The sequence below is a fragment of the Babylonia areolata genome, chromosome 30 (assembly GCF_041734735.1).
Source record: "Babylonia areolata isolate BAREFJ2019XMU chromosome 30, ASM4173473v1, whole genome shotgun sequence".
Taxonomy (NCBI): Eukaryota; Metazoa; Mollusca; class Gastropoda; order Neogastropoda; family Buccinidae; genus Babylonia; species Babylonia areolata.
The window spans coordinates 1,304,746-1,319,262 of NC_134905.1; the positions used below are offsets into that span (position 1 = coordinate 1,304,746).

The 14,517-nt window shown below is 44.2% G+C and overlaps 1 protein-coding gene across 1 annotated transcript in view; it reads right to left on the reverse strand.

Annotated features, from left to right (window-relative positions):
• LOC143275271 (DNA replication licensing factor mcm7-like) overlaps positions 1-14,517 on the reverse strand; it is a 29,537-nt gene that overhangs the window by 9,858 nt on the left and 5,162 nt on the right. Inside the window, exons 5-12 of the mRNA XM_076579248.1 lie at positions 13,002-13,182; positions 11,600-11,737; positions 10,954-11,058; positions 8,227-8,304; positions 6,237-6,318; positions 4,867-4,998; positions 4,105-4,188; positions 2,927-3,138 (exon numbers count right to left, since the gene is read on the reverse strand). Of these exons, the coding sequence (XP_076435363.1) occupies positions 2,927-3,138; positions 4,105-4,188; positions 4,867-4,998; positions 6,237-6,318; positions 8,227-8,304; positions 10,954-11,058; positions 11,600-11,737; positions 13,002-13,182 (1,012 nt within the window). The remainder of the gene's footprint in view (positions 1-2,926; positions 3,139-4,104; positions 4,189-4,866; positions 4,999-6,236; positions 6,319-8,226; positions 8,305-10,953; positions 11,059-11,599; positions 11,738-13,001; positions 13,183-14,517) is intronic.

Genomic DNA, 14,517 nt, shown 5'->3' on the forward strand with positions numbered 1-14,517 from the left:
CAGTCACTGGTCATGATTCCTGCCTGTCACACCCACACACAGTCACTGGTCATGATTCCTGCCTGTCACACCCACACACACAGTCACTGGTCATGATTCCTGCCTGTCACACCCACACACACACACAGTCACTGGTCATGATTCCTGCCTGTCACACCCACACACAGTCACTGGTCATGATTCCTGCCTGTCACACACACACACAGTCACTGGTCATGATTCCTGCCTGTCACACCCACACACAGTCACTGGTCATGATTCCTGCCTGTCACACACACACTGTCACTGGTCATCATTCCTGCCTGTCACACACACACAGTCACTGGTCATGATTCCTGCCTGTCACACCCACACACACACACAGTCACTGGTCATGACTCCTGCCTGTCACACCCACACACAGTCACTGGTCATGATTCCTGCCTGTCACACACACACACTGTCACTGGTCATGATTCCTGCCTGTCACACACACACACTGTCACTGGTCATGATTCCTGCCTGTCACACCCACACACACACAGTCACTGGTCATGATTCCTGCCTGTCACACACACCCACACACTGTCACTGGTCATCATTCCTGCCTGTCACACCCACACAGTCACTGGTCATGATTGCTGCCTGTCACACCCACACACACACAGTCACTGGTCATGATTCCTGCCTGTCACACCCACACACACACTGTCACTGGTCATGATTCCTGCCTGTCACACCCACACACACACACAGTCACTGGTCATGATTCCTGCCTGTCACACCCACACACAGTCACTGGTCATGATTTTTACCTGTCACACACATACACCTCTTACCCCCAGCACCAACTACCTATGCCAAAGGGAATAACCCTTGCGATTTTCGACAGTAGGTAATTATAAACATTGATTAAAAATACAATCACCTTCTTTTGTCAAAAGTATTTACTTTTCCTGCATTCTATACATTATCAAGTTGCAAAAAGAATGTTTGTTTCCAGGCTCATGTTGCTTTGTATTTACCAAAAAAAAGTGTCAAATTTGATGGTCTACTTTTGAGAAAATTTCTTTTAATTACAGTATGATTTTCTTTGGAATAAGTTTCTCTGGTCTGCAGTGACTTCTAACACATCTTCTTTTTATTCTTTTTCTTACTCAACTTGAATTCCAACAATGAACATGCTGATTTTTATGTTCTTTTCATTTTGAGGGATGATGTGTTTTCCTATGAGGCCTCTAACCTATGGCCTCTGAGGATAGGCGCTATAGAAGTATCCACATCAACCTATGGCCTCTAAGGATAGGCGCTATAGAAGTATCCACATCAACCTATGGCCTCTAACTGAGGATAGGCGCTATAGAAGCATCTACATCAACCTATGTCCTCTGAGGATAGGCACTATAGAAGTATCTACATCAACCTATGGCCTCTGAGGATAGGCGCTATAGAAGTATCTACATCAACCTATGGCCTCTGAGGATAGGCGCTATAGAAGTATCCACATCAACCTATGTCCTCTGAGGATAGGCGCTATTGAAGTATCCACATCAACCTGTGGCCTCTGAGGATAGGCGCTATAGAAGTATCCACATCAACCTATGTCCTCTGAGGATAGGCGCTATAGAAGTATCCACATCAACCTATGTCCTCTGAGGATAGGTGCTATAGAAGTATCCACATCAACTATGTCCTCTAAGGATAGGCGCTATATAAGTATCCACATCAACCTATGTCCTCTGAGGATAGGCGCTATAGAAGTATCCACATCAACCTACGGCCTCTAACTGAGGATAGGCGCTATAGAAGTATCCACATCAACTATGTCCTCTGAGGATAGGCGCTATAGAAGTATCCACATCAACCTATGGCCTCTAACTGAGGATAGGCACTATAGAAGTATCCACATCAACCTATGGCCTCTGAGGATAGGCGCTATAGAAGTATCTACATCCACCTACGGCCTCTCAGGATAGGCGCTATACAAGTATCCATATCGATCAAGAACAAAGGGAGAGCAGTGACCTTGGCAATGGAAATGCTCTGCAATCGAGGATAGGCGTTACACAAGTATCCATATCAATCCAGAGCAAAGGCCAAATTTTCTCCCCCTCCACTAGACCTTGAGTGGTGGTCTGGACGCTAGTCATTCGGATGAGACGATAAACCGAGGTCCCGTGTGCAGCATGCACTTAGCACATGTAAAAGAACCCACAGCAACAAAAGGGTTGTTCCTGGCAAAATTCTATAGAAAAATCCACTGCGATAGGAAAAACAAATAAAACTGCACGCAGGAAAAAATACACAAAAAAAATGGGTGGCGCTGTAGTGTAGCGACGCGCTCTCCCTGGGGAGAGCAGCCCGAATTTCACACAGAGAAATCTGTTGTGATAAAAAGAAATACAAATACAAACAAGAGATGCAAGGCCTTCAAGACTCACTTGTGATAAATTACGTCCCCTAGCATTAATTACAGAGTAATTTCCCTTTTTTATTATCTGCACCAAAACGTTTGCAAAATAAAAAAAAAATTCCATGCTTAGCAAAAGAAGTTCCTGTTTGAACAAAAAATGATAATAACAACTCCTCTTGCTGTTGTGTCAGAATAAGAGGTCAAAGTGCCAAGTTTAGAGAATACAAAAAATATAAATATAACAGTAAATGCAGTTTGCATATAATTAGGCTTCTAATTTTTTTTGTGCCCATCCCAGAGGTGCAATATTGTTTTAAACAAGATGACTGGAAAGAACTGAATTTTTCCTATTTTTATGCCAAATTTAGTGTCAACTGACAAAGTATTTGCAGAGAAAATGTCAATGTTAAAGTTTACCACGGACACACAGACACACGGGCACATACACACACAGACAACCGAACACCGGGTTAAAACATAGACTCACCTTGTTTACACAAGTGAGTCAAAAATACACAAAGGGAGAGCAGTGACCTTGGCGATGGAGATGGTCTGCTGCTCCATGACCTCATGAATGGCGGTGCGGTCGGCGTCCATCATCTTGTCGAACTCGTCGATGCAGCACACCCCGCGGTCGGCCAGCACCAGCGCTCCCCCCTCCAGAGTCATCTCCCCTGTCACCGGGTCCTTCATCACCGCCGCCGTCAGACCCACGCCGGATGACCCCCGACCCGTCGTGTACTGACCTGTGGGCAGGGGAGGGCAACAGTGTATTGTATTGTATTACTCCGATATCTATATGTGAAATATGGGCTGAGGGCAACAGTGTATTGTATTGTATTACTCTTTACAACACATTTCCGTGTGTGAAACATGGGCTGCTCTCTCGGTGTGCTGATGTATCACAAGGTTGCTATGGGTCTCTGAAATTCCATACAGAATTATACTAGAGTTCCCACAGTCCCGGAGGTCTGAGCAAACAAAATCTGATAAAAACTTTACAGAAGAGTTCAATTAAAATTCCATATACACTGACAAAAAGTTTACCACAATTCTGAGCGAAATAAATTCCACACAAACCTATAACAAGGTACCCCCCCCCACCCCCCCAAAAAATCTGAAGATATATAATTCCATATCGACATATAGCAAGTTTTCCACAATTCTGAGAGAAAGGAGGAGTTTGTATTATACTCCATGTTTGGTGTCATATACTGTACCATGTCAAACTGAGAACAAAATTGTACAAACTGATCACAGGGTTTTTCACATGGTCACGACTGACTGGGCGAAGTGAATAAACACTTCCTGATCAAGTTCCTTTTTAAATTCAACTTCAGGTGAAACACTTCACTGCTGTGCTTCATGAATCCCTGACAAATACTAAGTTTGACGGCTTTTTTTTTTACCATTAAAGAGAACCTATCTATCAGCTTTAATAAAGTTGTGCAGTTCTTTATAATATTTGTAGATGACTTGGAACAAGAATTAATTTTTTCATGAACCATACTGCTCTTGGAAAAAAAAGAAAAGAAAAAAAAAAAGATTTGTTATCGGCCGTAGTTTCGTCTGCTCCGCATAGGCGGATAGTAGTTTGCACAGGACAGGAATGTCAGACCCCTGCCGGAGTCTGCACTAGTTGGGTCACGGTTAAGTATGTGTAATTAAAAAGGATTTTTTCCCCTTTGTACAGAAGAATCTAGGAGACGTACTTCTGTGTGCCAGCCGATCGATGTAGGACAGAAGCTGGGACTTTGCCACACCTGGGTCACCCATCAGACAGATGTTGATGTTCCCTGAAACAGCCAGTTACACACGGTCACATCCTGACGATTAACATCATTACCACAAACATCCACGGTCTAGTCCTGATGTGTAAGCAAACCACGTTTCTGCACAGTTTCTAAAACTTGTGTAATATTTGGCCGACTGAAAATTGGCTAAAATGTTTAAATGTAAACTATCACAGGCTGAGAAAATACTGGATGAACCACACTTGGAACATCACAGTCTTCCTTCTTTTAAACCATCCAGGGAAGAAAACTAAAGTAGATGTGGTTATTTACCACCCTCCCGGTATATTACCTCCCCCGTGTGTACCCCACTCACCCCGGATCCTCTTGCCCCTGGGGGAATTGTCCCCCCCCCCCCCCCCTCCACTGGTATATTACCTCCCCCATGTGTACCCCACTCACCCCCTGATCCTCATATGCCCCTGGGGGAATTGTCCCCCCCCCCTACACCCCCCACTGGTATATTACCTCCCCCATGTGTACCCCACTCACCCCTGATCCTCATATGCCCCTGGGTGAATTGTCCCCCCCCCCCCCCCCCCCCCCTCCCAAACACTGGTATATTACCTCCCCCATGTGTACCCCACTCCCCCCTGATCCTCATATGCCCCTGGGTGAATTGTCCCCCCCCCCCCCCCCAACACAGTGGTATATTACCTCCCCCGTGTGTACCCCACTCACCCCTGATCCTCATGCCCTTGGGCGACTTGTCCACACCCCCCACCAGCAGCAGGAGCAGAGCTTTCTTCACGTCCTCATGACCGTAGATCTCTGGCGCAATGCTGCTGGCCAGTTTGTCGTAGAAATCGTCCTCTGTAACACACAGCCACTCATGTCAAACACTTAGTTGTAAAAATCGTCCTCTGTAACACACAGCCACTCATGTCAAACACTTTGTTGTAAAAATCGTCCTGTGTAATACACAGCCACTCGTGTCAAACACATCACTTTGTCATAGAAATTGTCCTCTGTAACACACAGCCATTCATGTCAAACACATCAGTTTGTCGTAGAAATCGTCCTCTGTAATACACAGCCACTCATGTCAAACACTTTGTCGTAGAAATCATCCTCTGTAATACACAGCCACTCAGGTCAAACACATCAATTTGTCGTAGAAATAATCCTCTGTAACATACAGCCATTTCTATCACACACACACACCACCAGTTTGTCACAGAAATTGTCTCCTATAATGTACAGCCATTCACGTCACATACACACGACCAGTTTGTCATAGAAATCATCCTCTGAAATGTACACCCACTAACGTCACACACAAACCACCAGGTACCTTGTCACTGAAATCATCCTCTGTAATACAAAGCGACTCATGTCATACACTTTATTTGTTATATAAATCGTCCACTGTAATGCACAGCCACTGATGTCACACACACACACACATCATTGACAAGAAAACATGAACAATGTAGGAGCTCAGTTGAAAACCCGAGACAGGAAGCAACCCTATGTTCATAATCAGAGTGGCTTCCCTTGAGCTTGCTGAGCCAATGTAACAACTGCTAAGTAAACAGACTAATCGCTCTGCGTTGCGCTTCAAGCTGCATTGTGGATTATGTTCTCTCAGTCACGATGATCTTGAAAATGTAAGGGTAAAAAAAAAAAAAAAAAATTTCACACGGAGATCTGCTGTGACAAAATAATACAACAACCCTTAAATTGGACACTCAGAGATGTGTTGTGACAAAACTGTACAACCCTAGAATTTCACACAGCAAGACCTGTTGTGACAAAATAATGATACAACAAACCTGTTATGACTAAGTAATGACACAATAGGAAATGTTCTATCTAAAATCACGTTGAAGAAACATACTTACCGTGACCCACTAGTGCAGACTCCGGCAGGGGTCTAGACATTCTTGTCCTGTGCAAACTACTATCCACCTATGCAGGGAGAAAACGAAAGCAGCTATGGCTGATAACCTCCCGGAAGTAGGTAACCTCTCCTTTATTAAAAAAAAAAAAAAAAAAAAAAAAAAAAAAAAAAAAAATCCCAGCCTGCGGAACTCCTTGACATCACCCACCTGCCACCTGTCTGAGCTCCTCCTCCGACAGACCCCCGTCGTCCAACTCGTCGTCCTCCGTCTTGTTCATCTTGGTGATCCTCTGCACGCAACAGGTGACATAGCCTTCACTTAACAACGGACATAACAGGTGACACAGCCTTCACTTAACAACGGACATTACAGGTGACACAGCCTTCACTTAACAACGGACACTACAGGTGACACAGCCGTCACTTAACAATGGACATTACAGGTGACACAGCCTTCACTTAACAACGGACATTACAGGTGACATAGCCTTCACTTAACAACGGACATTACAGGTGACACAGCCGTCACTTAACAACGGACATTACAGGTGACACAGCCGTCACTTAACAACGGACATTACAGGTGACACAGCCTTCACTTAACAACGGACACTACAGGTGACACAGCCATCACTTAACAACTGACACTACAGGTGACATATGAACACTACAGGTGAAACAGCCCTCACTGAACTGACATTACAGGTGATATCGCCCTCACTTAACAACTGACACTACAGGTGACATATCCCTCACTTAGTAAAAACGTCACAATGCACAGCCTTTCACACACACCCTAGACAGCCTGAAAAATGTAGACCGAGAAAACCGTACAGGCAACCATGTTATATGGCTTCGCTTGCTGCTGAGCAAATGAAAACTCGTCAAGTAAATCTGACTGATATCCCTGCGTTGCATTCAGCTGCAATGTGGTTAGCTTCTAGCTGTGGGGAAAATAGATATTTTCACACAGAATCTCTGTGACTAATAAAGCAACCTTAATTGAACTGATTGTTGGGTTACTAGGTCCCGCAGTCCTTTGCTGACATCTTCACACTTTGCTACGTCAACAAATGTGTCTATCTAAATCCGTTAAGACACGACTTACTGACGCACTATCAACACGCAGGTTACTTTCTTGTACTGTCAAATAATTGGAAAAATCGAAGAGAAGCAGGTGTGAACTTATAGGTACCTTTTATAAAAAAAAAAAGAAAAAAGAAAGGACAAAAAACAAAAATCAGTGAGGATGCCTTAACAACGGACATTACAGGTGACACAGCCTTCACTTAACAACTGACATTACAGGTGATATCGCCCTCACTTAACAACTGACACTACAAGTGACATATCCCTCACTTAGTAACAGACATTACAAGAGACAGCCGTCACTTAACAACGGACATTACAGGTGACACAGCCTTCACTTAACAACTGACATTACAGGTATAGCCCTCACTTAACAACTGACATTACAGGTGACATAGCCCTCACTTAGTAACAGACATTACAAGAGACATAGCCCTCACTTCACATCACTCCAACTGACACGACAGGTAACTGACACTACAGGTAACTGACACTACAGGTAACTGACACTACAGGTAACAAAGCAGTTACACAAGGTCAACACACCGACACTTCTGGTAGCCCGGCTGGAACACAGTATCGGTATATAACTGGCCTCAAAACATCTGGGCAAATTTGCACTGATGAATGAATGAGTGTTGGCGTGTGGTGTGGCAAGCATGCCAAGTGCATGTGATTTGTCAATGACACATTTGTCTTGCTCGTTTAGTCTGGAGTGTAGCGCCCTGCAGTGTTCATTTTTCTACCACTCACCCCATATAACTGATGTTTTCAATGCTCTGACTCCTGTGCTAAGAAAGTAATGCACACTGTTCATTTTACTACCACTCCCCCCAACCCCACCCCATACAACTGATGTTTTCAGCACTCTGACTCATGTGCTAAGAAGGTAATGCACATTATCAATAAATAATATTGTCAAGGCTTATATAGCACTGTTCCCCGCTTTCAAGAGCAAGTTCACCGTGCTTTACAGTAAATAAAAGATATGTAACACTTTTAAGATACAATAAAAACGAGATATAACGATTCACCACCCACATATTCACAGCACAAAAATAATGGCACATCACACAATACCCATTATCATTTTAAGTGGTAGTACTCACATGTGCTTCCAGGAAAGTGTCCGACATCAACCCCTGAGCCATCTGACGAAAGCCCTGTCTCAGCATGGGTAGGAAGATCTGTTGGCTGTCAAGGACAAAATCTTCGCTCACGACTCTGAGTGGACACATAGCGTGATCCACGTTTGGTATGTGTAATCCACGTTTACTTCAGAGTGAAGTATTCAGCTCTTGATGGAGTGTGTACACAGAGCGTGTTCCACATTTACTTCAGAATGAAGTATTCAGTTCTTGACTGTGTGTGTACACAGAGCGTGTTCCACGTTTACTTCAGAGTGAATTATTCAGTTCTTGACTGTGCGTGTACACAGCGTGTTCCAAGTTTACTTCAGAGTGAATTATTCAGTTCTTGACTGTGTGTGTACACAGAGCGTGTTCCACGTTTACTTCAGAGTGAATTATTCAGTTCTTGACAGACGTACACACAGCGTATTCCATGTTTACTTCAGAAAGTATTCAGCTCTGATTCCAAACTCTATAAAGGACTTTCACCTTTTGTAAAGGCCACACGCCGCTGCTTTCTCAGCAACTTAAGAATCTTTCAAATGATCAGCTTTCAAGTGGTTAGTAAGTTAGTGTAACAGACTGACAACTTCAGAGGACAGGGTTCGATCCCCAACATTGGTCAGTTTTTTCGTCCATGGTCTGACTCCACACAGCGAAATTTCGATCCCCAACAGAGGAAGGAAAGACAGGATCGACTTAGAGGTAGAAAAAAACGAATGAATCGAGGGGGCCAAGTCGAAACGAGTACACAGAATGTAAGAAAAATATACAAACAAGCCATATGAAGCAAAATAAGGCCAAATGAACACGCTTAATAGCCCCCCCAAAAAGCCTAAGACGAGACAGAGCGAAAACCTGACAAGATGGCGTGGAGAGCCTTGGCCAAAGGAATGATTCAGCGCTTATGGCTTTTAGAGGCGTTTGATTGGCTAAGAGCGGACCGGGCAATAAAGGGCGTCTTTTCACTGTTAGCCACGCGAAATTTGGCCAAGCAGAGCAAACCCATAGGCCTAGTTTGCATCATTTTGACATGGTACAGTATATGACACTAAACAGTTTTTTCGTCCATGGCCTGACTCCAACACAAAGATACAATGGGCTCAAATGGGAACAGTCAGACGCAAATATTTTGGTTTCACGGTCCCATATAAACGACATCGCAATTTCAGAAATGATGCGAGAGTGGTGGTTTCAGGCGCCTTCTTAACGCTCTACTGACACAATAAAAATAAAAACAAGAGAGGCAAGGCCTTCAAGACTCACTTGTGATAAATTAAGTCCCCTAGCATTAATTACAGAGTAATTTCCCTTTTTTACTATCTGCACCAAAACGTTTGCAAAATAAATAAAAATTCCATGCTTAGCAAAAGATGTTCCTGTTTGAACAAAAAATGATAATAATGACTCCTCTTGTTGTTATGTCAGAATAAGAGGTCAAAGTACCAAGTTTAGAGAAGACAAAAAATATAAATATAACAGTAAATGCAGTTTGCATATAATTAGGCTTCTTTTTTAAAAAAATTTTTGTGCCCATCCCAGAGGTGCAATATTGTTTTAAACAAGATGACTGGAAAGAACTGAATTTTTCCTATTTTTATGCCAAACTTGGTGTCAACTGACAAAGTATTTGCAGAGAAAATGTCAATGTTAAAGTTTACCACGGACACACAGACAACCGAACACCGGGTTAAAACACAGACTCACTTTGTTTACACAAGTGAGTCAACAAAATGAGAATAAGAGGAGTTTGAATCCTACTCTCTGTTTGGTGATACCTACTTACCATGTCAAACTGATGCAAACTAGGCCTGTCAATTTGTCCCGCTTGGCCAAATTTCTCAAAGCTTGACATGGCTTAGTATATGACTACTACTTCTTCTGCGTTCACTCGTATGCACACGAGTGGGCTTTTACGTGTATGACTGTTTTTACCCCGCCATGTAGGCAGCCATACTCCGTTTTCGGGGGTGTGCATGCTGGGTATGTTCTTGTTTCCATAACCCACTCAACGTTGACATGGATTACAGGATCTTTAACATGCGTATTTGATCTTCTGCTTGCAAAAACACACGAAGGGGGTTCAGGCACTAGCATGTCTGCACATATGTTGACCTGGGAGATCGTAAAAATCTCCACCCTTTACCCACAAGGCACCGTCACCGTGATTTGAACCCGGGACCCTCAGATTGACAGTCCAACGCTTTAAGCTTAGTATATGACACTCCTTTTCCTTTTTCACACTAATAGAAGGAGTTTGTATTATACTCCATGTTTGGTGACACATATACTTACCATGTCAAACTGATGCAAACTAGGCCTATCGGTTTGCTCTGCTTGGCCAAATTTCACGCGGCTAACAGTGAAAAGACGCCCCTCTTTGCCCGGTCCGCTCTTAGCCAATCAAACGCCTCTAAAAGCGGAGACGCGGGGACGGACGGGCGGGCATTCAAGTTTGACATGGTAAGTATATGTATCACCAAACATGGAGTATAATACAAACTCCTCCTTTTGGTGTCATATACTGTACCATATCAAACTGATGCAGAATTTAAAGCAAATGGAGGAGGGCAACGCCTACTGGTTCGTATGGGGAGCCCTTGTAACCGAGACGGCAGTGTTAGCCGCGACAAAGGAAATCCCCTTGGAACCGTCAGCCCTGTAAAATCGACAGAAAGCTGATAAAAATCCCAGGACAAAGGATACACCAGCGATGCCGACATGGTCACCTGGCTGAGCCTGACGGGTTACCTCCCCTCGACACAGCACCGTCATTGATCTGGGGATGTTGCCCACCGGCACTTGGTCGCTCTGACACACACACGCCGTTCTGACACGTTACACACCGTTCTGACACGTTACACACCGTTCTGACACATTACACATCGTTCTGACACGTTACACGCCGTTCTGACACGTTACACACCGTTTTGACACGTTACACGCCATTCCGACACGTTACACGCCATTCTGACACATCAGACACCGATTTGACACATTACACACCATTCTGACACATAAGCGTGTTCCTACACATTACACACCGTTGTGACACGCTACACACCCTTCTGACACATCACACATCCTTCTGGCACATTACACATCTCACACCAATCTGACACATTACACACTGATCTGACACATTACACACCGTTCTGAGACCGTACACACACATGACACAACATTCTGACACATTACATGCCATTCTGACACATCACACACAATCCTGACACATCACACACACACATACATTCCACCATTTCATCACACAACACTGTTTCGACACATCAGGGCCGTCAGCCAGACCAACACGGTGAAATCACTCAGGTGTCGGCAGCCAGGCCAAACTTACATGCTCCTGTATCTTCAGCTCCTGGAACTTAACGAACTTGGAGCCGCGTGTCTGCAGGTACAGCCGCCCACCTGAGCGGTTGGTGGTGCACGCCTGACTGGGGCACATCAGGAGAGGCATGAAGGCCGCGGAGCTGATCTGGAAACCAGACGTCATTGTTACACAGTGAAACCAGACGTCATTGTTACACAGTGAAACCAGACGTCACTGTTACACAGTGAAACCAGACGTCATTGTTACACAGTGAAACCAGACGTCATTGTTACACAGTGAAACCAGACATCATTACACCAGACGTCATGGTTACACAGTGAAACCAGACATCACTGTTACACAGTGAAACCAGACGTCATCGTTACACAGTGGAAACCAGACGTCACTGTTACACAGTGAAACCAGACGTCATCGTTACACAGTGAAACCAGACGTCACTGTTACACATTGAAACCAGACATCATCGTTACACATTGAAACCAGACGTCATCGTTACACAGTGAAACCAGACGTCACTGTTACACAGTGAAACCAGACGTCATCGTTACACATTGAAACCAGACGTCACTGTTAAACAGTGAAACCAGACATTATCGTTACACATTGAAACCAGACGTCACTGTTACACAGTGGAAACCAGACGTCAAGGTTACACAAAGAAACCAGACGCTATCGTTACACAGTGAAACCAGACGTCATCGTTACACATTGAAACCAGACGTCACTGTTACACAGTGAAACCAGACGTTATCGTTACACATTGAAACCAGACGTCACTGTTACACAGTGAAACCAGACGTCATCGTTACACATTGAAACCAGACGTCACTGTTACACAGTGAAACCAGACGTTATCGTTACACATTGAAACCAGACGTCATCCTTACACAGTGAAACCAGACGTCACGGTTCCACAGTGAAACCAGACGTCATCGTTCCACAGTGAAACCAGACGTCACTGTTACACAGTGAAACCAGACGTTACTGTTACACACTGAAACCAGACGTCACTGTTACACATTGAAACCAGACGTCATCGTTACACAGTGGAAACCAGACGTCATCATTACACACTGAAACCAGTACGTTTCATTTCCACAGGTGTCACACAATTTCACACACAAAGCACACATCTCCACAAGTGTCCCACAATTTCACACACAAAGCACACATCTCCACAGGTGTCACACAATTTCACACACAAAGCACACACCTCCACAGGTGTAGCACAATTTCACACACAAAGCACACACCTCCACAAGTGTCCCACAATTTCACACACAAAGCACACATCTCCACAGGTGTCACACAATTTCACACACAAAGCACACATCTCCACAGGTGTCACACAATTTCACACACAAAGCACACATCTCCACAGGTGTCGCACAATTTCACACACACTTACTGGCTGGTAGGTTTCGTTCCCACAGGTGTCACAGGTGTAGGTGGCCACAGTCATCATGGGTTTGACCTCAGTGGCCCTGGTCACAATGCCCTTCACACTGACCAGGTGACCAATGCTCTCTGCCTTAACCTCCCGGATGGCCAGCGGCTTCTGGTTACCGGACGTCTTGAAGTACAGTTCACTGAGAACAGATGGTTCAAACCTCTACCTTAGGAATGGCTTTACTGAACGTCATGAAGTACAGTTCACTGAGAACAGATGGTTCAAACCTCTACCTTAGCAATGGTTTTACTGGACGTCATGAAGTACAGTTCATTGAGAACAGATGGTTCAAACCTATACCTTAGGAATGGCTTTACTGAGCGTCTTGAAGTGCAGTTCATTGAGAACAGATGGTTCAAACCTCTACTTTATCAATGCCTTTACTGGACGTCATGAAGTACAGTTCATTGAGAACAGATGGTTCAAACCTCTACTTTACCAATGGCTTTACTGAACGTCATGAAGTACAGTTCATTGAGAACAGATGGTTCAAACCTCTACCTTAGTAATGGCTTTACTGAACGTCATTAAGTAAACTTCATTGAGAACAGATGGTTCAAACCTCTACTTTATCAATGCCTTTACTGAACGTCATGAAGTACAGTTCATTGAGAACAGATGGTTCAAACCTCTACCTTACTAATGCCTTTACTGAACGTCATGAAGTACAGTTCATTGAGAACAGATGGTTCAAACCTCTACCTTACTAATGCCTTTACTGAACGTCTTGAAGTACAGTTCATTGAGAACAGATGGTTCAAGCCTCTACCTTAGTAATGCCTTTACTGGACGTCAGAAGTACAGTTCACTGGGGAGAGACGGTTCAAACCTCTACCTTACTAATGCCTTTACATGAACAGGGCATCCAATACATCAGTATTCTTGGATCTCCCAGGAGCTCTTTTTACCATAAATTTAGGGGTCCCCAGACTACTTTTCAAGACTCCTGACTGGTTTAACTCACTCAGTACGGCCAGTCCTCTCTTCTCCTCTACACAGACCCCTCGGATGTCCAGTGGGTGTCTGAATGACCCAACCTTTAGCTTCCGTCGTCAGAATTGTGGTATTCTTTGTCAACATTCACATCTTCAATGTAAGAGCCTTCTGCTTGCAATATTTTGATGATGATAATTGGGGTGAAACGCTGTTAACGTCGTCTCTTTCGCCGTTCGTATGGAGAGAGTTACTGTCCATACATAGGTACAGAATTTATGAGACTGCACAGCTCAAAGGAACCGACTGTCTTGTTATCTCTACATCTTCAGGGTATCACTCTAATGGCCGACATTCGTACCAAATCTACATTGCTGCAAAGGCACTTGTATCTTCCAATTCTGCTTACGCACTCATGTCTGCCATTTGATGCGTACTATTCCAATTTTCCTTGTGCACTCATGTCTGCCAATTGATGCGTACTATTCCAATTCTGCTTATGCATTCATGTCTGCCAACTGATGCGTACTATTCCAATTCT